Source organism: Petromyzon marinus, chromosome 38 (genome assembly GCF_048934315.1).
Source record: "Petromyzon marinus isolate PM22_M1 ecotype Great Lakes invasive population chromosome 38, UKy_Petmar_22M1.pri1.0, whole genome shotgun sequence".
Lineage (NCBI taxonomy): Eukaryota > Metazoa > Chordata > Hyperoartia > Petromyzontiformes > Petromyzontidae > Petromyzon > Petromyzon marinus.
The window spans coordinates 2897722-2920550 of NC_133704.1; the positions used below are offsets into that span (position 1 = coordinate 2897722).

At 46.5% G+C, this 22829-nt stretch overlaps 1 protein-coding gene across 11 annotated transcripts in view; it reads left to right on the forward strand.

Moving 5' to 3' along the window:
- Positions 1–22829, forward strand: part of AUTS2 (activator of transcription and developmental regulator AUTS2) — a 259977-nt gene that overhangs the window by 76311 nt on the left and 160837 nt on the right. For all 11 annotated transcript variants that reach the window (XM_076072511.1, XM_076072510.1, XM_076072506.1 and 8 more), the window contains one exon: positions 16903–17007. In XM_076072511.1, the coding sequence (XP_075928626.1) occupies positions 16903–17007 (105 nt within the window). The remainder of the gene's footprint in view (positions 1–16902; positions 17008–22829) is intronic.

A 22829-nucleotide genomic window follows, 5' to 3' on the forward strand; every position in this document is an offset into this window, starting at 1 on the left:
AACGCCACCCTCCCTCAGCATTACACACAGACACAAAACACAGACACAAAACACATACACACGCTCGCGTACAAATACCAAGTAGTTTGGCGGTTCGTTTCGCCAGTACGAGTAGGCGCTTGCAAGTTTTTAATTTTCAAAAAAATATTTTTCACGGAATTTGTTCTCCTCCGTGTTGTGAGGCTTTTGTCCAGTTCGTCGACTTACAATCGGTTGGACTAATGAACGAGCCTCAGGAACTGGGCGTGAAGTGTTCTGACGGTGAGTTGCAAATAATGTCGAATTTTGTAGCACGGGAATATGAATTAATGCATGGATGGGGTGTCTCACCTTCAATTTGTTATCGGAAGTTGATAGCTTCACGTTTACAGGTAATGTATAGGGACGGTAGCGGCTCAAGGATACAAATTATGTTAATGAGTCCCGTGGCACGCGCCGATTGGTGGCAGGGCGTGACGTCTCCAAGCAGCCAACCAGAGGGGGCATCGCGCGCACTCAAACAGCTCGCCCGAGACGTTGAAGGAAGCAGTGCCCAATTCGACAACTAGCACTACATAACAATCATGTTTGTCACTGAATTTGTCGAAAAAAAATGTTATTTGTTTAAGAGCACATCTTGCGAGGCGTTATCGTTAAGATATCGTTGATGTTACTCACATTAAGGCTGGAAATAGCAGTTATGCACCTATTCATGTCTTCATTCTGATTTTGAACAAATTGTCAAAATGTGAAAGCGGCTCAAATGAACATCGAGGCATTGCTCATCTCCTGTTTTCAGCACTGATCCTGTGGTGTAAATTCTACATTCCTATGGCGGGGGGGGGGGGGAGTCTTCCCATAGGACAACCACCGGTGACTCTCCCCACAAAGCGGTACTCATTGTATTGACCACAGAGGGATGATGGGCTGAGCCGCTCCCCAAGCAGGATTTGAACTTGCAACCTTCTGATTGCGAGCTGCCCACTCCACCGCTGAGCCACAACCGGGCCACCACGTGGCCGGATAGAATTACTTTAAATTTCGATTTAAAGCTTTCATGACTGCAGGGATTCATCTTCTTGGTTGTTTCGGTAAAGTCAGGTAGAATGGAAATAAAATTAATAAACATAAAACATAATAAAATAAAATTCTCACGAAGTTTCGCCCACAACACAAGTAGCCTTCTTCAGGTGAAGGAACAGAACTGTCGGGACAACAGCGCTTCAATGAACGCTGCTAAGCTTAGTAGCGTCTTTTTAGCTAGGTGGGAGGAGCAGAGCGCCTTCATAAAGGAGTTTACATATCAACAGGATAATTTAGCATTGAAATAGCTGTGTTAAAGTGTTGGATTAGCAGGGTGTTAAAGTGACAAATTAGCATGTAACTGGGAGATTAGCATGATGTTAATGTGAGGGATTAGCATGTAACTGGTCACGGAAATAGCTGTGTTAAAGTCAGAGTTTACATATCAACAGATGCATTTAGTATATTGACGCTAAAGGACTGCAACTACCCAACTATCATACAATAAACCGATGTGAAAAAAACTAAGTATAAACTACATCAATATAATCAATGTACTCAATATATTCTTCAATAAGTTGAGCTATTAACATAAAGTAACTGGGTATACACAACACTATATAATGAATACCACATAGTAAACTGATAAAAAAACTAAAATATAAACTACATCAATGTTTACATTATGAGACCTCCTTTGCCAGTAACAAGATATAGGAATAGGTTTTACCCTTTTAACTGGCACAAAAACTGACACCTTTATTCAAGGCATCATGTTTGCAATAACCACAACACAACCAGTCAAAATGCAAACAAAAAAGACAACTCTGATAATAATATGCACTGTCCTTGAATTTGATTGGTCCACACCCAAGACGGCTTTCTTTAGAGCCTAGTCTCCATTGGTGTTGGACCAGAAGACGCCAAAAGGCGTACAACTCAAAAACAGCGCACTATGAGAGTATTTAGGGCTCGGGGTGCTCACCCCGAGCCCTCGCCCCCAACCCTACTGTAAAATACAATCAATTAAGAACCGAAATGGTTTATAACGTCTTTCCAACGGTTACTAAGCCAGAATCCATCTTCTCGGTTGAAATTGTCTCTGTGTTTGTATATGTGGATGGCCTAATGAACGAATCTCTCATGGTAGTGGGCTCACATGACATTGACTTCTCCAAGACGGAGGTTCTCTGCAAGCCATCCGGCTACCATGACAAATTCGTTAATGAGGTCATCCACATATACAAACACAGAGCCAATTTCAACCGGGAAGATGGATTCTGGCCTAGTAACCATTGGAAAGACGTTATAAACCATTTCGGTTCTTAATTGATTGTATTTTACGGTGACTTTCAGACCGCAGTCCATTCGCTGGCACTTCCTCTTAATACCTTTCACACGACGGTCAATGGTATGGTTTATAGCATGTTGTATAATAATAAATAGTATAACAGTGTAATGTTTAACATAATTCATAAGGCAATATATAGTATCGTAATTTTATAGTGAATACCCAGCAGTGTGGTATACAGTAGGGTTGGTAGAATAATACATAGTTTAATATTACAAGTCTAATATTTTACAGTCTAAAGTATAGGGTAGTGTATAGTAACGCATTGTATAATTCAAGGGTAGGTTTGTCTATGGCAGTGTATAATACGGTGTATAGTCGTGTAATGTAGAAAAAAGTTTAGTTGGAGACATCAATATAATGCATAATGTTAGAGCTTACATTGGGCTGTGTATACGATATTATACAATGTAGTTTAGATTGGAAGGTATAACATTGCAATGTATAGTAGTCTAGTTTATAACATAGTTGTAACGCAACACAGGACAGAGCAGCGCATCGTGGCTGTTTCTCCCCCCTCCTCCATTCCGAGCATAGATGGACTCGTCCGTCTGAACAAAGCTCGTCGCTTTCCGTGGTGCTAACAATAAGTAGAACGACTTACAATAAGTAGAACAATAAGTAGAACGACTTATTGTTAGTAGCTCAGCTGATTGGAGAGTATATTGAGTATATATAGAGTATATTGAGTTTATTGATAACATTGATGTAGTTTATATTTTAGTTTTTTTTATCAGTTTACTATATGGTATTCATTATATAGTGTAGTGTATACCCAGTTACTTTATGTTAATAGCTCAACTTATTGAAGAGTATATTGAGTACATTTATTATGTACTTAGTTTTTTTCACATCTGTTTATTGTATGATAGTTGGGTAGTTGCAGTCCTTTAGTGTCAATATACTAAATGCATCTGTTGATATGTAAACTCTGACTTTAACATAGCTCTTCTTTGGTTCTTTCTCACGAGACTGTCTCATCCCTTCACCTGATGAAGGCCGCTTGTGTTGTGGCCGAAACGTCGTGAGAATATTATTGTGTTATTTTATTTTATCAATTTATTATTTTATTCTCATTCTACGTGACTTTACCGAAAGAACCAAAGAAGATGAATCATTGCAGTCACGAAAGCTTTAAATCGAAATTTAACATAGCTATTTCCGTGACCAGTTACATGCTAATCCCTCACATTAACATCATGCTAATCTCCCAGTTACATGCTAATTTCTGACTTTAACACCCTGCTAATCCAACACTATAACACAGCTACTTCAATGCTAAATTCTCCTGTTGATATGTAAACTCCTTTGTCAAGGCGCTCTGCTCCTCCCACCTAGCTTAAAGGACGCTGCGAAGCTTAGCAGCGTTCATTGAAGCGCTGTTGTCCCGACAGTTCTGTTCCTTCACCTGAAGAAGGCTACTTGTGTTGTGGCCGAAACATCGTGAGAATTTTATTTTATTATGTTTTATTTTTAATATTGTATTTCCATTCTACGTGACTTTACTGAAAGAACCAAGAAGAAGAATTACTTTACATGGAGAGCCCTCATGGACAGCGGCACAATGAAGACCGCCCACGTTTAGCCGTCACCCCTCTCTCTCAGGAGGCTCCCGCGTTATGATACCAGGCCAGACCGTTTCCTCATTAACACTGCAATTAGCTACCAACACCGCAGGCCACAACAACATGCTCGCCCGGCCGCTCTATCACTGAGCCACCTGGCCCGTCATGAATAGGTGTAGTTATTAACACAGTTGGCTCAGAATCTCGAGAGGCGTTTGATGCAGAGAGGAGCGTAGTTCTGGAACAGATTCACCCTGGGCAGTTGTGTGCATATTCAGGCTAAGATGTGCTGCTGATCCTAGTGCCGTTCGCCCATCGTGCACAGCTATTTTTTACCAAGCTTTTGTCGGCTTCATTAAAGATGGGGAAGGGATTTGACAAACAACATCAGTAGGTCGCATTAATGTTTACGCTTGTACGTGCAGCGTGAGAAGCGTGGAGCGGTGTACTCTGGGAATTACACTGAGTGGCCGAAAGGGGAACGCGTAAGTTTATTGAACACACGCAGGTTAATGACATCATCCACGCGATTAAATAAGTGAGTGGACTTGGTGAGCACTTGTCATTGCTATAAGGGTGGATGAACGATGTCCAAGGATAATAACAGAGTTGCAGCCAAGGAATGGAATGTGTCCGAGGGGATGACATCTGGGGAGATAGAGCGATGAAATAGTCCATGTGGATGAACTCTTTCATCTGAAATATATCACCCAGGAGATCCCATGCTAGTGCAACATCTTGTTTGCAAAGGTGTCCAAAATTGTTGCACCACAGCATCCTGAGAGGTGGTTGTTGCGGCTCGGGGAGGCCGTACCTCCAGCAGTGGATCGACCACGGTTGAAGACGGCGTGACAGAATCGGCATGCGTGTAGCACGGTAGCATTTGTTATGTTGCAGCAGCTTAACACATTGCACGGCGTTTTTGCGCACGTTAAACGCCAGTTTCAAGATTAGCGGAAACAACATTGCAGATTTAATATGAACAAACAAAAATGTTTGTACTTAATATGTGCAGCACACTGCTCATATTCCCAAAAAGCGTATTACCAACGAAGGAAGTGAGTAAACAGTTTACTCAATTATACTGGGAGCGTAAACACGCGGCGGCGTTGTGGCACGTAAAACCAATAGAGATGGTTTTACTGTCAGCGTGGGAGCCGGGATTGCCTCTGGCAGAACATCTGTCGAAATAAACAGCGGCAAGCAATCTGCTTCCACTCCAGAGGCTTTCAAGCATCCTAGTGCAGAGCTCGTTTGTTGATGGAATAATGTGAGCGGTGAAATAACCCAGCGCCATAGACTGGCACGGCCTGACCACAACTGCCACACGAGCGGAGACTGGCCAGCGACACCCTGCCCACAGCCACACCAGCGGAGGCTCGCCAGCGACAGCCTGCCAGAGTTAATGCTAATTTAATCGTTTCTGGTCGAGCCGCCCTCCTTTATGCCGGGGCGTCACATGGTGCTTCACATGCAGTACGCGACTCGCATCTCTTCTGGGCGCATTGAAAGGGCACCCCCAGTGGCAGCCGAACCCTGTGCGGCATAAGGTGACTCGGCACCTGGTCTGCGAGCGGGCATGATTCTGCTGGCAGTAGGGGCTGATGATGAATTGGTACGTGTAAACCCAATTGAGTAATTTGCGCATAATTTTCAAACATGGCCAAATTTGTACCGCAACACTGGCACGCAGTGTCCTACATCAGTTTTCAGTTTTATTTTAGTTTTATTTATTTTGGTATAGCCCTGTGAGCCATTTGGCTCTTGAATCGGGTGCAACTACAACAAACAAAAAAACAAAAACACGAACAAGAAAAACATCTTAAAGTGACTATGTGACTGTGCAAACAGAAAATCCATGAAAAAAACAGCTAAATATTCCTGAAAAAAGCACCATACACCAACGCTGTGTGCAAAAAATCCCAGTGGGATGCAAGACAAACAACAACAACAACCACAAGAAAACTTAGATTAAGGCTATCAGTCTAACTCCGTACTACAACAAAATAAAACATGTCCAAACCAAAGAACTTTTCGAAATCACCAAAAAAATAAAGCCGTAATTGCAACGTAAAAGTGATCACAGGGACTGTGACCGAATTTTTACAATAAACTACATAAATAACATGTAACACCAAATCCTAGAGCCATAGCTGGCTGCATGAGTTACTCCACAACAACAGAAGCATCAGTCTGAGTATCACATTTTTCAATGCACCTTTAAGATCAGCACGCTAAATGAAAATACAAATAATACTTTGCAGCGTCATCCAGAGCTAAACATTTTATTTTATTTTACGCCAATGAATAGCAGTGGCAGCTAGGGGTGTAGAACTCCTCTTTAGGGCCCCCTTTGTGAAGTGGACGGACATAGGAATGTTTCCATTCTAGAGGAACTGATGCTTCTTTGATGGACAGGTTGAAAATATGGGCTATAGGTTTGTATATTAGGTGACCAACAGTTAGTAGAGCAAAGACGAGAATACTATCTGCTCCGGTAGAGGAGGACCCTTTGAGGTAGGACAGTTGTTTCAGAACATTACTTTCGTGGATTGGCTGAAAACTAAATTCATTTAATGTTTGGACAGGGGTGTAGGAATTTGCATGTGCAGGGGTGACTCCCAATACACTATCAAAAAGATTACCAGCTTCAGAAAAATGAAGGTTAAAATTGTCAACTACTTTTTTGAGATCTGAAAAATATTCCCCATTTCGGTTAAGCTCAACGGGCAGATTGTCTGTTTTGGATGCCTTTTCGATACATTTGATTGTTTTCCAGAAAATCCTGGCATTTCCATGTGATTCCAGAAGAGTGGAGGAAAAGTAGGCATTTTTTGTATGCCGTATTTTTTTGATGCATCTATTCCTTAAAATCCTGTATTCTAGCCAGTCATTGACCAAATTACTTTTCTGAGCACATGCCCAAGCCTTGTCCCTAGTTTTCATGAGCTTTGTAATCAAAGGATCAAACCATGGTGGGCGGTTGCCTTTAGTTTTAAATCTAACCAACGGAGCATGTTTGTTAAGAATTTAGAGAAACGTGTACTTGAAGGTCTCCGAAGCCGTAGTCAGGTTGGGGATATCACAGACCTTGTCAATATCCAAGTGAAGCACATCATTAGTAAATGCCTGAGTGCTGATGTGTCTCATAGAGTGCTTCTCAACCAATTTAGGGGGGGGGCTTTAGGTCTGGCTGATGATCTCACCCAAAAAATGAAGGAGTGATCACTAAGGTTATTACCCAGAACACCAGTCAGTGTGAAATTGTGAGGGGCATTTGTCAATAGGACGTCAAGCAGAGATGACTGTCCCGGATTTTTTAGGTTGGGTCAGGAGAGGACTGTCAGCGACACCCCTGACGGTCATGGATGGCGATTCGACTCCTGAATCAAATCGGGGTTTCTTCTAATTGCGGTCAATGAGAATGAACCATGTGATTAATTTGTTACGATGCTCTTCCGGCACTGCTAGCATCAGTGGTGCGATTCAACCGGCACTGACTACAGCGTGGTGACAAGCGGCCATACAACCTCTCGTGGGGAGGCCTTCATTCAGTAATGAATTGATAAGGACCTGTAAGCATAGACTGCGTAATATTATTAGATACACATATACTATACGAGGGGGTGGGTGACAGCACCACGCCCGGCCGTTTTTTGTCTACCCAGTGGCGATGTTCACACACCACAGCAGTTACTCGTTTGAGGCTGAGTCAACCTAGGGGAGGCCCAGGAGCGGTTGAAATAATCGTCACCGGTGGTGGCTGTGAGCGGGAATCGAACTCGGGTCGCCAGGTTCGTAGCGCAGCGTGCTAACCGCTACACTACAATGCGTTACGCTTCCACATGTGCGGGGTCACATGACAGATTTGACGTCACAGCTCACTTGCCGTGCAAAAAATATATGCATTATTGAGCTCCCCCCACAAAAATAACACAAAATTGTATTTCTATAATTTTTGCATGGTGCACAGTCTGGAAAGTACCCACATGGCAAATTTCAAGTTTGTTGCATGTCAGAAAGTACGCTAAACATTTTGAACAGACACACAATCACAACTTTGCCTTTTATATATATGGAGATTAACCTCATGGCGGAACCCTGGGGTCCCATAAGCCCCCGGCTCTCGCATAAACATATTATAAATAATGTAAACAAAAACTTTGCTCTTTTTCACCAATGGATTTGAAGGATGGTGGAAAGTGTTGTCTTGTTAAACTATGCCTTTAAAACTGAAAACTACTTACCTGCAGTACCTCTATTTAAATACACTATCGATAAAAAATAATTTACACCCCTCTGTCAATCATCGTGTTTCTCAGTGTGGACTTGTGAACACACTTTGTAAACAGTACATAAAATAGTACGCGTTTTCAATGCGCTGTTCATATTGTAACAAGCGTTTATACCAATGTTACTCGACATAATAGTGGGTCGCCGCTCCTCTCATCTGCATTGATACGAGCGGTATTGTGGGGACTATAGCTTAACCACCACAAGAGAAGTATTAACAGGAGGAATTAACGGTGCAACGCATCTCATCTGTTAAATATCTGCAGGTAATAGGATTGTCATCGATTGATCCTGGCTACAGACATTGGTAGGTCACAAATAATAATGAAGATAAGAGAGCAGTTTCAGAGTATTATGCATACCGTTATGACGAATAAAGGACTTAAGTCGTGCAGGCAGTTTGAGCAGCTTTGGATAAGACTTATGATCCTGCCCATACCCGTCCTCGCTTGCGCGTGGACGACACGACAACAGAACGATCCGCGCCAAGTGGGTCGCGGCGTTTATGCGCGCGGTGCGACGGGGTCGCCAAAAATAAGTAAATTAATTACGATTTTTACTTCCGTTGATTTCGGGACCCCGGGGTCCCGCCATAAGGTGGTTCATATACCGCTTATGCCAGTCAATGTAATATATGTTGTGTGCTATGTCACAAGTTCAGTTCATATTAATATACATTACTTGCAACCGTTTTTTCTTGTATTTGCAATATATCGATTGCTAGCGTTACACACAGAGTAGGGCTGTTTTTTTTACGGCCATCCCCCAACCCCCCAATGATTGCGGCGACTAATTTAGTTTCAGTTCGTGAGTCCAGCGACATACACAAAGTGCTCCAGTTCACACAGCGGTAGCGACGGTTCACTCGCTCGTTTATTATTACCTGGCTACAGCATGGCAACATTTTGGTCGCTTTAAAGCAGTGTGGATATGGATACTTTGAGAGTATAGCTACGTATAGAGAATAAGACTACTCTCTCGCGTGGCAGGTTCATTCCTTACTTTTCCATTCCAAAAAACGTCAATTATAATGTCATGAATTACAAATGTTTATCTTCATTTTATCCAAATGGAAAAATAAAAACTATATTCTTGGTTCTTTCGGTAGTCACGTAGAAGGGAAACGATAAAATAATAAAAATATAAATATAAGTTTTTTCTGGTTTGAACTCAACCACGTGTTTCTTTAAGTGTAGGGCATGGAATGTAATGAATGGTTTATTGTCCCTACTGATCTGTCCACACCAATGCAATGTTTAGGGGTAGCATTCTATTCCACTTGGCACTATTTTTGTTTTCTGTAAACGCAGTTGCTGAGCACACGTCCAAAAAGGGCCCACCACATCAAGGAGCCAGCAATAAAAAAGCACAATCAAAGTTGTAACAGAGCAAGGTTATTGTAAGAGATTGCGAAAGGGAAATCGACGATGGGAGGAGGGAATTCCAACGTGGAGCAGTGCGAGGGGAGAAGCAAAGAGAGAATTGAGGGGACCTGTCGGCAAAGCCCCAAGGGACGGCTGGCTCAAGGAAGCTGTCCCCCCGCCACGCCGCTCTGGGTGTTAAACGCAGCTCCGTCCTCCCCCTCCCCCGTTACAGTCAGATAAGAAATCGAATCATGTGCGGTTTCACAGGCAATGTTGACGTACATTGGTCTTTGAGGTTAACCATTTTTCTGATTGCGAGTGCATTACTTATCTTGCTCGTGGGTTTAAAAAAAAATCCCCGGTGCCCTCGCTGCCGATAATTAGGAGCTCGGTGAACTGCAATTCCCCTTAAAAGCGCATGCCATTTTATTAAGCATTCTCAAAGCTCTCATTACCATACGGTACTTGTAAAAGTGTACTTTGATGTGCGGTGCAGTGGCATACCGTATTTGAAAGGGACTATTAACGAAGAGCTTGTCGACTAAAAAAAATATAATTTCATTGTCTGAAAGGTTGTTGAGACAAATACCTAAACCACTGAGGCACTTCATCACAGCCTGTGAAGTGTAATGAGAGTGCCCATTAACCTTGCTGTGCGGGGCAGCGGCTCTGCAGCCGCCCTGATGGGAGCTTAATGAGCCCCAGTGAGAAACACGATAGCAAACAAACCCTCCCGTAATACTTTTCATTATGATAATTTGAGCCTCTGTTGTGGCTCATAATCATGTTTGGCACGTTCTTCGCCAGTGCGATGTACCTCTGCGTTGCCATTTCCACGCGGCCTATCTCGAATGTCCCATCGGTGGGGCGGCAGGGTGGCACGGCAGTAATACTCTGGCCCCACAGCAAGAAGTTCCTGTGTTCGATTCCCAACCCGGGCACCGATCTCCGTGTAGTTTGTATGTTCTGTCCTGTTCTGCTTGGGTTTCCTCCGGGTTCTTTGGTTTCCTCCTATAGATACAAATAATTCACAGTGTAACTGGTATTGGCCAAAGATCCCAATTGCTAGAAATGTACCAGCAAATTACTTAACTGTGATTACACACGGCAATCATTGCCCCTACTGCGAAAACTTAACGGTGATGATTATTCATACTTTGGTCACCGACACGCTCCGATTCGGTATAGTTGAACTCCATCCTGTGGCAGTCACTCAGAGACTTAGATTTTGATTATTAATATGATTATTAGTTGTGACCTGCAGTGGTGGTTGGACGCAGTGTGGTAGATGAGATGAAACAGTCGGTGCCTGGTAGAGACCGAGCCCCCGCACACGGGAGGAGGAATCGATCGACGAGTGAAGTTCTCGGGAACAGCACAAGCGTGGCAGTAGCGACAAGAGTGCTTGCGGCTCGCCAGCTCTGTGCTGAGGTTCATAGTCTGAGAACGTGCACTTGCGTGGCGATTTGCCCAAGGAACCATCGGTGCGTGGAATAATATATTGAACCATAAAACACTGCGCTTGGTAACTCACAATTGCGTGCGTGGCCACGTACGTGGGCGTTGCCGGCAACCCTCAGAATAGCCCTGTAGCGGCGGCAGTGCCCGTTTGCGAAGTGCGTCATGACCGAGCGGGCGCGCCGTTCTCAGCTGCTTCTCGCTCAGCTAGGCCCAGTTACCCACCTGCATCAGGTTGCCCGGCCGGCTGTCTGTGCTGTACATGGACGCGCACACACAGACAGCATCGTTTAATCTACGAATCAAAATATTTTAACCTTGATAATCCCTTGATGCAGAACATTTTGTTGCCATGGGTGTCCAGTAGTTTCATGTTGGCACTGCGTCACGTACAGCGTCATAACTGCCAGTGCTTCCCCTTCACATTTAAGTGTGCCATCTGTTACACAATGCAATTATTATTGTCATCGTCAGCCATGATCAATCCACTGCTGAATGAAGGCCTCCCCAAACCGCCACCACCTCTCATGTTCCTGCGAGGCATAAATCCACCTGGCACCTGCACGCACACTGAATTAGTTTCTCCATTTCCTAGGTGGACGCCCTGTCGGATGCATTCTGTTCCTTGACTGCCACTCCATTTTCATTCCCAACCTTCATCCGTCATCCCTGCTAGCGACATGTCCTGCCCAGCCTACTTACTTGGCTTGATAGTTTGGATGATTTTAAATATCTTCAAATCCATTTACACAATCTACTGTCGTGTAGTACAGGATTGCAAACATGACGATTCTGCATATTTTCCCAGGAAAGCCTCACCGAGTTTCAAGACTGTTTAAAGAGGGTCCTGCCAAGTTTTTCACAGCAGGGTTCCAAATTGCTGCTGTGCATTATCCCAATTGAGCGATTCTTCAGCATTGAGATGTTTGTCCAATCCCAGTCGCACTGTTGGGGGAGACAGGGACAGGGGGGGGGGGGGTTTAGCTGTGATGTTCCGTCAGCAGGAGGTGTCACTGCTGGGGGGGGTGTTGATCTGGACCGCTTCCGGCGCTGTGAATATTCAGAGCCTCTTCACGCCGAGCCGGTCGCTCACTTAAAACCCGGCAGTGTGAGCTCTGTCTTCCGCTGTCGCAGGCTCTTCTGTGAAACATTTGCCATCGAGTGGGCTGTGCACAGTAATCGATGTTATCTTAAAGCAAACTCGAAAGAGAGCGTTTCCCATTCTGAGTACCGTGTGTGTGTGTATGTACGTGCGTGGGCCTGGCGCGCGCACGCGACGTGCGTTCCTTGCTGGCGGCGGCGATGGCTTTATCACTTATTTCTTTCAGCTGCCGCCTGGGTAGACCGCGCGGCTCGGTTTATCTTGATTCACGGCTCGTAGTGACGGCGAGATGGATATCCGCTTGGACGTTCCGCTTGCATGCCGCGGTACCTGCGGTTCGTGGTGCTAACGCCGCGTGAGTTTTTGCTTCTGGGCGATCTGTAAGTACCGGTGCCTTGCGCTTGTAACTGTCGCAAGCGGCCGTGCCGTCCTTTACCCGCCACTTTTTATTCAGCATTCTGAACATGATTGCGTTCGTTTACTCAGGGAAAGCCTCACAGAGTCTCAAGACTCTTTTTCACGAGGTTCCTGCCAAGTTTTCGCAGGTGAGGAATTTGCAGGTAAATTTTCAGTATTGGGATGTTTGGTCAATGGCAATCACATTGAATGTGTTTTTTTTGTTTGTTTTTAGCTATGGGAGGAAACCAGAGAACCCAGATGAAACCCATGCAGGACAGGGGCAGAACTTACAACCTCCACACGGAAAGGTGCCGGAGTTGAAAGTTGTCGAACCCAGGCAAGTGTTATCTGCCTTGCCTGGTATACAGGAGGTAGTGGGTTCGATCTCGACTGTGACACCTGTATATTTGGGGTTTGCACGTTCTCCCCGTGGTCGCGTGGATTTTTCTACAGGTCCTCCGGTTTTTCCCCCCACATTTAGAAACACGCGTTTCGAGTATTTGGCTGCAATACATTTCCACGTGATAAGCCGCTTCCTTGTGCTATCATTTGTGGCCAGGTCGCTTCTGAAAAAGACCTATATAGCTCAGTGGACCTTACCTGGTAAATAAACATATTTTATATAGTTTTTTATTAATAGGTTAATGACGTCTCCCACCATTTAGAGAGTGTTAGAGCCCTTAAACAACATCTGCCATACAGGACAGTATCCAACCGGGTGACTCGAGAAAACGCTTGCCAGTTCACACCCTGGTTAGAGAGCTGATGAAGCACATAATTCTTCCAAGGTTTATAAAACCAGCACCGCTTTGTGGGGTAGTCAAGAGTGATTGTCTTGTGCATGGGCTCATTTCCACCATCGGAATCTGGGATTTCCACCACTGACACTCCAGGGCTGTAAACAGGAGATAAGCAATGAGGCAATGCTCATTTCAGTAAAAATCACCTTGATGTCGTAATACATTGATTCCTTTATTTTACCATCTAGAAACCTAGCGCACACCCTCTCCTCACTATGATGTGAGTTCTTGCAGGTTTTGGCTTCTCATCAACAATACTCCCTATATTTCCATCGGGTCTGGCTTTCAAGCAAGTCACCAGATTTTCCGAAGTCTTGTTCCTGTTGCGCTTGAGAAGCAGACCGTGCGGTGTAGAAAGCGGCCACGCTGCACATGGAAAATATTTCCTTCCAGATCTGATGCCCGATCCCAGGCTCGTGGGCGTCAACGAGAACCCACCGAGAGCCTCCGAATGGCATCGCCAACTCGCGGCTAACCGAGTAACGGTGAAAAGGGTCGAGTGCGAGGGAGCGGGATCAGGTGCGCAAACGCATCCAAAAGGACGTCCACCGAGGCGACGCGATGACTCCGCCCGTCATCTTCTCCGGGGTCAATGAAACGAGGGCCGCTTTGATGGGAAGCTGAGAGCGGTTGTCCTATGAACAGACTCGCCCCTGCCATGTGAAGTTTTCCACCACGGGCTCAGGGCTCTTGAACAAGAAAGCAGCACTGCCTCGATGCTTATTATTATTTATGCCGGATTTTACTGAGTGTTTTACATTGCTTTCGAGTCCTTCTGTGATCACGAACTTCTCGTTTAACTACGGTTTCATTCGTGAAACGCATCTACACTGCGGCATAATTTTTCTTTGCAGATTATAAATTAGCATAACTTCTCTGGGTGATAAATTACCAAGAGCTTCTCTGGCTGTAGCTAATACATTTCATAGGTTGAGTGTGCACTTTATAAAATAAATAATTTTACGTTACTTTTAAATACGGTACATCTACACGGTTGTATTTTTTTCATGGCCATGAATGATCACGTTAGCCATTCGTATATTCTCGTACATTCTTTACATTTGTACCAAAGGGGTCTTCTTTGTGTGTTTGCCCAGAGGTCAGCGACTCCCGCGTGCGGGGTTTAAATGTCTCTATTGACTGTGGCAGGCCGCGCTGCGTTCCGCCCGCGAGCACGGTGTGCTGCCAAATGCACTTATATATGCACCCTTCTCAGCGCACATGCTTTTGCGACCAAGTGTGTTTGGAGAGGGGCCATCCCCCCCTCCCCCCTGCGGTGGCTCAAAACGTCGGCTGCTGGGCTCTGTAAGCCATGACGCGCGCCCACAGCAAGGAGGGGGTATTTATTATTCATTATTATTATTAAACATTATAATTACTATTCTGCTTGTTACCCAGGGAAACCTCACCGAGTCCCAAGACTTTGTTTTTATTGAGGCAATGCGTGGACCCCCAGTACATCACGTTGTGACGCACGTACACACCCTCAACATAAACTAATCCGGTTATAAAAAGCAGGGGATAGAAAGATGGGGAACGAACCCACTGCTGCCCCAAACCAGACGGGTTCCCACCGAAAGGGGCGCAGGGGGTAGTTTTTTAAGTAAGGGCGGGGGGGGGGGATGACGAGGGGAGGGATGTAACCCAAACGCACCTGAAATAAATAAAAGAATTTTTTAAGAGTCTGGCTCCCGTCTCAACCATAGGGGTGGTTCTATCCCTTATCCTCGGTGCCTGTCTCCCGACCGTCCGAGGAAGGTCCTGCCAAGATTTTGCAGTAGGGGATGATCTTTCTGCTGTCTGTGTGTCGGGAGTGTTGCCACCAGGCCACCGTGCTGCCCATTGTATTGTAGTGTTCCCTCTTGTGCTTTGACGACGGGATTCCTCTCATGGCCGTGATCGCTTTCTCAAGACCGGCTCTCCTCCCCTTTCAACTCCGGGGCAGAGCCGTCGCTCATTTCACGTTCAGTGCACGAGCCACCAAGAGATTCCCTGGACTTGTACATTGTTACACAGTGACATTTGTTTCCCTCCGTGTACTGAATGTACCAAAAAATGTTACAAAAAAAAACCTCTTGATTATTGTCTTACGTTTTTTGTTGTTTCACTTTAAACGTACATCGGTGGAATGTAGTTTCTACTTTCGTTATTTTTCATGCGTCGTTATACAGCCCGTGTTTATTGTATTGCCTTTAATCCACCAAGACTTGATTGTGAGAAATTTAAGTTGTCCATTAACTATGACCCATAAATTGGCGGCGATATAAGAGTGCCTCGCTTGCACTGCCTTGTTGCTAATGTGCAACTATCTGCTTTAAACAGTGGGGGGAATTGCTCGTGTTTTATGAGTCTAGGGTCTACAGTTGGAGGTTGTAAATACTTTATTTGCTGCTGCGAGATAAGATAGCGTGAGACATAATGTGAAAACGTCGATACCTCCAAGGCAATGGCGCTGCAGCAATTCCCCGACACAAGCTCTCACGCAGATGCTTTAAATACTCAACACAGGTGACGCGGCCCAGCAGTAGCGTTCCCCAATTAATGGCAGCGGTTTGCTGCTCATAACCAGACGATACGTGCAACTTTAATTAGCAGCAGAAGTTTAAATATGTTGGTTTTTTTCTCACGCAAACCGCATCGTTGTCGGCACCACAGCGGCTACTGTGGTGCTGGCAACGAATGCAGTCTCTGTGCGAACTCGCGATCAGCTGGTCCCAAACGAGGCGGTGCCCAAAGGCCACTGCCACCCCACGACCCGCCACATAAACACACTGGCACAATGCACGACAGTGAAAGGCACTTCCTCAGATCCTTCCTAAGGGGAGCGATATCTTGAAATGGAAAAGTCCTGCTGGGATTTTCATAATTACCTCGGATGTCTGGCGTCATCGTGGTGGCCTAATTATCGACCTGTTTCAAGTTCATTTTGTGTAGCCAGGTGAGAACTCGAGAGACGAGGATAGAGTCTCATTTACATGGGTTGACCGTGGTCACGAAAATTACAAACAAAACCAAAGTACAGAGAATGAAGCAACTACAAGGTCTGCTCAAGGAGCAAACCATCGGTGGCACTGTTGACCTCGCTTGCCACGCGCCACGGTCAGGTGATGCACCAACCCCGCAAGCGAAGGCCGTGAGGGCCGCGCGGGGTAGCCGTGCGCCCAAGCTAAGCATCTGAAACTCGGTCAGCCGGGGTCCTCCCGCCTACAAGCGGACAGTCCACCACAGCTCTCGATTGGTTTCGGAAGCAGAGTTCGGACAAATTACTGAACCCGCAAGCGCCTTGCAATCTTTGGAACAGCGGTGCAATATAAATGTGGTTTATTATTCAAATCTAAATCGGAGCAAAAGCAATCACATTGAGGTTGAAGCAGAAGCGTTTCACAGTAGGACCAGTGGACGTGAGTGCTGTATGTATGTTGAACTTTTTACACACCGCACGTCGCCAACCGTACTAATCGGAGGTGCAGGGGGGTGCTGTGTGTTGGGTGGTGGTGGGCGTTGGGTGCTGGGCAGTGGGGCGCTGGGCGGTGGGCGACCGTGTCATGAGCGTTTGTCGTTGCTGCAGGTGAAGGCACTCGCAGAGTCGTGCGAGAGGAACGGTGCAGACGAGGCGCTCAGAGGGGATGGCAAGGACGTGCAGCGCAGCTCGTCGCAGGACCGGCAGAGCGACGTAAGTCGTGGACCCGGCGTGCTGCTGGCACCGCGCGCTGCATTCGCTCCGCACGTGGCTTTCTCTGTTTTATTGACCGACCCAGTGGCTCAGCGGTGGAGTGGGCGGCTCGCAAAAAAAAGTTGGTTAGTTTTAAATTCTGGTTGGGGGGGTGGCTCAGCCCATCATCCCTCCAAGGACAATAAAATAGGTACCACTTTGTGACGAAGTCAACAGTGGTTTTCCTACAGAGAGACTCACTCCCGGAAAAAAAATCTAATGTCCACCACTGGCTCAGAGCTGCAATAGGAGGTGAGCACCACCTCAATACTCAATTGTGCAGTAAATCCACTTGTCTTGATTTTTTTTCAACAATATTTTGTGTGTGGTTAAATCCACTGCTAGATTGTTATTAGATCCAGTAATTTCACAGTGATGTTTCCAGGGTTATTTTTAGTCGGTGGTGAAACTTGCGAAGATTTGTGTTGACATCTCCATAAACACTGCGTGGAGGCCAGGGGCCTGTTGAGCTCTTGGCTTCTGAATCCCCCACGTGTTCTCTTTCATTACAGGGCTTCGGTTTTTCCTGCTAAGCCCAAATCTTTTCCACCAAATCTTCAGACCTCTCCCACAACCATACTGCCGCCCGCTGACACGACTGCACGCGCCTGCCCTCCTTCGTAGGGATCGCTGAAGCCCTTGGCCTTTGTTGTTTGTAACCCACAGCCACGGGGGCATGCGTGACACTGCCACGGCCATTCGCAGCATTATGTTGGTCAGTGCTCTAATTATGGTGTTCGATACCTTGCGCTCCGCTCTATATTAGTGGTTCCCAGCAACTGGACCCACGGATCCCCGTGCACCAATGATATTTTCCAAAGTAAAAGCTAATCCAAGTAACCGACTTAAAATCTTAATTAAAAAGCCAGAAAACCAGTGAGTTGTCAAAAATATCTTTATCACTGCACAATGTTCAGGAATGAAATTGCAGTCTTTTGTGAAACCAAAGAGTATTTCTGTTTGCAGTAGTTCCGCGGAGAGCTTACAAACGGCCTTGCAGAGCACTGGTTGAGAACTCCCGCTCTGCTCGTTGTATCTGTACTTGTGCACATGCCTGCGGGTGTATGGTATAAATTATATCCTGAGTGTTGTGGCAAAGGGGGAATATAGGAAGCCATACAGTGTGAAGCCTGTGTGAATGTTCTTATTAACTTTAATGCATGAGAGGTGGCTCAGTGGTAGAGCTCACAAACGGGAGGCTGTGAGTTCCAACCCCGCAAGGAATGCTGATGGGCATTAATATACTCATACTTGCAAACATAAGAATGAGATGAGCTCATATTTGACAAGAATATGATCGAGTGTCAGAGCTGCTACCTTTTCTCACAGCCCAGACCGATCCAAACTGTGCAGTTCACTCCAATAAAATTCAGCTCAGTACAGCTGCCAGATCTGGGTGCAAATCAATTCCTGCTGCCGCCCGAACGCAAGTTCCCCCAGCTGTCCGGGTCAAACCCGGGCAGGTGGCGACCGTAGTTGGGAAAGGGGGTGTCGCGGTTGCGTTCAGTTTGTCACGGCGCGCTGTGTGGCGGAGAGGGAGGAGACCAAGCGTGCGCACGGCACCCGCTGCACGGCATTGCCACCTTGTGGCAGCGCTGCGCCCGGGACACAGCCACGCTTGCGAGCAAAAGCAGTGTTTCGTAAAGCACGTGTTTTCACGTTGCATGCCGGTGTGGGTTTTGTCGCCAAGACGTGATGCCGATGTTCTCCGCGTGAATTCTACGTTCTCCTGCACCAGTATTGTCGCCGCACGCTCTGTCCCACAGGTTGAGATTGTCGTCCGAAAGGGGAAGCGAATGCTTTTCTCCGTGATATTACAATGTGTACAGACCCGAATTATCATGTGCACCGTTTTAACAACGAATAATTTCGCACATTTGGTATTCATGCCGTTTGTATAGCCCAGGCTATCACGAACGCAACGTGCGTCACATGCATGGTCGGAACTAGTTACACAGTAGGGGGCGATGTTGCTGCTGTGTATCTCAATTGAGTGATTTGTGGGTAAATTTGGTAAATATGGACCATGTGACACCTGCAGAAAATAGCTTACTACTTTTGAATGACATCACCGGATCTTTTAACGTCTACTGCGAAGCAGATGAAGCAGGCAGTGCATATTTTGCAGTTAACAGACCCGCAGTGATAACCAGGGCGGCCTGCCTATGTCGAACCATGAACCTATGCAGCAAACGGCGAACACACATTACTGCAGTTTGGGCAGCACCAGGAATCTAAGCGCACGCATTGTGCCCTAAACTCAACGGCAATGCTGTGCTGCTTCACTTGTTATTCGTCTGTTCTTGTACGTTATTTCAATTCGCTTTTTTTTCCCTCATTCAGATAATGTCTTCTGATGTGCTTCCTCCATCATAGCTGGAATGGGTTTAGGCGAAGGGGCAGCTCACATCTCCACGTTTCTGCAATTAGCCTCCTCTCGCAGAGGCTTTAATGAGCGCGCACATTGTTAGCCACGCCGATCCGAGGCCGTTTCGTGGTGTGATATTTAATTACCGCAAACGCGTTATTCATTGCCGTGAAGTGCCACTCACAATATGCGGCACGTTTGACCGTGAGGGTTCGGTGGCAAGAGTGGGTTACAAATATGAACGTCATCTCTCACGTTTGAACCTTCTATTACACCCGCATTGATATCGTCTTGGTCAGGTTTTTTAACACCAGACGTTTCATTATTCCAATATCATCTGTTGTTGTTGATGTTTGGCCAAAACACCAGTGACATTATTATTATTATTTAAAACACAGTGGCTGACCACTGGGTCAGACGTCCAAAATGTGAAGTGGCCTGTAACAAACAGCACTATGAAGCTGTAATGGATAAGAATTTCCTGTGCGAGCTTGGGAAAAGAGATGATGGGTGGAGCAGTGTAAGGGAAGAAGCAGAAAGAGAAGTCGGTTTAACACGGAGGCTTTTGCGACCAATATGATCCATAATAGAGGTTTTTTGGGGGTTAAATCACGTAAATACAAATGTGCTGTTAAACCTCACCACCACCTGTCAGACAATTAGTTGAGGTTTGTCACGTAAACAAAACGTGCCAATTACCCTAGTTACTATTTTAGCACACCAGTGTGTTGAAGAGTAAACCCACGACATTTACAATTTGAGTGTGATGTTTCGCTGGTAATTAAAGGGAAGAGTTTGTGACATGCAGTATGGTGAGTGATGGGATGAGTGATTGGGTGAATGGGTGAGTTGTTGTGACCTGCAGTGCAGTGGTTAAACGCTGTGCATGAGACAAAACAACCTGGTAGGCCGAGTGGAACAATCAATGAACAATCGCGGTTTAAACTATGGGTGGAAACCAGAGAACCCAGAGGAAACTCGAGTCAGGAATCGAACCTAGATCCTTCCCGCTGTGAGGCACGAATGTCACAAAGAGAGCGGCCCTCGAAGGCGCACGCGTGGGGTTCACGGTCGGGAGTGAGCCCCGTGGCCCGTAGGCCCCTGGAGGACCCCGCTACCCAGGGTGGCACGCACGGAGAAGCAAGGCTCACTAGCCGGGCGCCAGTGGCCGTGCTGCACGTGGCCTGGACCGCAGTGCTGGGGAGGCAGCAGAGGGTCGGTGGATCGCACTCGCTCGTGGAACGCCCTCCCCCTACCCCTGGGCATTCAGTTCGCCATTTCCTGGCTTGCCATGGTGTGATTGCAGTACAGCAAGTGGGTTCATTTCCATATGCACGACGATTGAGCGTTGCCCCCGTCTCACACGTGGTCCAGGTAGCCCATTTCATCCCACCAATTATAAACACTCGCTTATGGAGTTGGCCAAATCACATCCCAGTGAAGGAGCTTGGGCGATCGTTGACGTCGACTGTTTCTGCCTTCCGGCCTGTCTACGGTTTCCCACGTATCAAAATTCTGCAGGGCACTGATCTACAATCGACAGGAAAAAAAAGTTTTAAAAATGTAAAACGTATTATTAATGCAAATTTAGCTGCCGGCTTATACCGGTTTTCCCAAGCTTCACGTTTGTATCTCGATGGAAGAAAATAACTCGCTGGCAGTGTGAACAGTGACGTGACGCACTCGGAGCTGGCAGTGGGAGCACTGAATGCTTGCGCAGTCCGCCGGGGACGCCGATGAAAGACACGTGCAGCCTTGAACCTGCATTACAGCACTCTCGGTCCGTGTGGGATGTAATGAACAGACCCTGCAGGAAATTGAAAGGGCCCTTTCCGATTCCAATTTAATGCAGCCTTTGTGTAATAGCCCCAGAGCAGGAAATGCATCGCCGTGCCCGTGTCCCCGAAGCTCAAGGCAGCTATTACGCCTGCCTCGTTCTCCCGCTGCTTGGCTCTCAGCCGGGGGTTAATGTCGGTCCTCGCAGCTTCCTCTTTGGTAGTGCAGCCCTCTTAAACGCGAGGAGGTGGAGAATAGCAGCCCTCTTAAACGCGAGGAGGTGGAGAATAGCAGCCCTCTTGAACGCGAGGAGGTGGAGAATAGCAGCCCTCTTGAACGCGAGGAGGTGGAGAATAGCAGCCCTCTTGAACGCGAGGAGGTGGTGAATAGCAGCCCTCTTGAACGCGAGGAGGTGGAGAATAGCAGCCCTCTTGAACGCGAGGAGGTGGAGAATAGCAGCCCTCTTGAACGCGAGGAGGTGGAGAATAGCAGCCCTCTTGAACGCGAGGAGGTGGTGAATAGCAGCCCTCTTGAACGCGAGGAGGTGGAGAATAGCAGCCCTCTTGAACGCGAGGAGGTGGAGAATAGTGGCTCGGCAGCTGTGACGAGGTCGTCACCAGGGGCAGTTGCTGGCGCTGAGGCCACGGGGTTCATGCGAGCGCTCTGAACCCCGCTGCGAAGGATCGGTGCAGAGACCGTCACAGTGAGCAGTGACGTGGTACTCCTCTCCTACAGCCCTGATGAGCAAAATCCAGTGGTGGGGATTACGCGTTCCTACGGTAGGGGCGAGTATCTCCATAGGACAACCACTGTTAACTTCCCACAAAGTGGTGCTCACTTTACCGACCCAGAAGGAGGATGGGCTCGGGAAAACCGCAGACCGATAGCGAGCTGCTCGCTCCGCCGTGGAGCCACCCGGCCGCTCGAGACGAACATCAATACAGCGCCCTGTTGCAATTCTCGTGGTGCGACATTAATTGAAAGGATTAAGTGATGTATTTGCTCAATGTTGAATGGAAATAAGCAAAAGATTATAATTGCAAATACACTGCGTAATAATAATAATAAGAGGCAATCCTTTAAACTGGTTATGCAAATGTAAACCAATGAAGCCTCGAACAAATTTTATTTGTCGATGTAAAAATGTTGGCAGATTAAAAGAATCCCCTCCCGTACAAAAAGAAAACAGCGAGCACACACTTTCCCGTCAGGCAGCACGCGTTGCTCACTGTTGATGGTCGTGCAAACCCCGCACGCGTCACCGCGCACACACCCTGGTGGATGCCAGGGTTCAGTGATTGGCCTTGAATGCGCTAATGGTAGAGGTTTCGCTTGGTAGGATGTCTGCAATATACAGGGTGTTTCAAAAAGATGGACCCGATTTGAAATCGCTATATCTTTGAGATTGTGTCCATAGTCTAGCGGTGAAATGCAGCAGAGCATTCAAGCGGGTATTTTGTTTCACCGGATGAGATCTTACGAAACGAGGAGAGTTTCATTTGCAAGTGTGGCTGACGTGGGTTATCAAAAATGATTTAAAAAAACAATTGAATAAAGTATGACGATAATGAAGCTAAATAAGTCCGTGCAAAAAACAACCAAATAGAAATGGGAGCAGAAGACCACCAAATTGAAATCA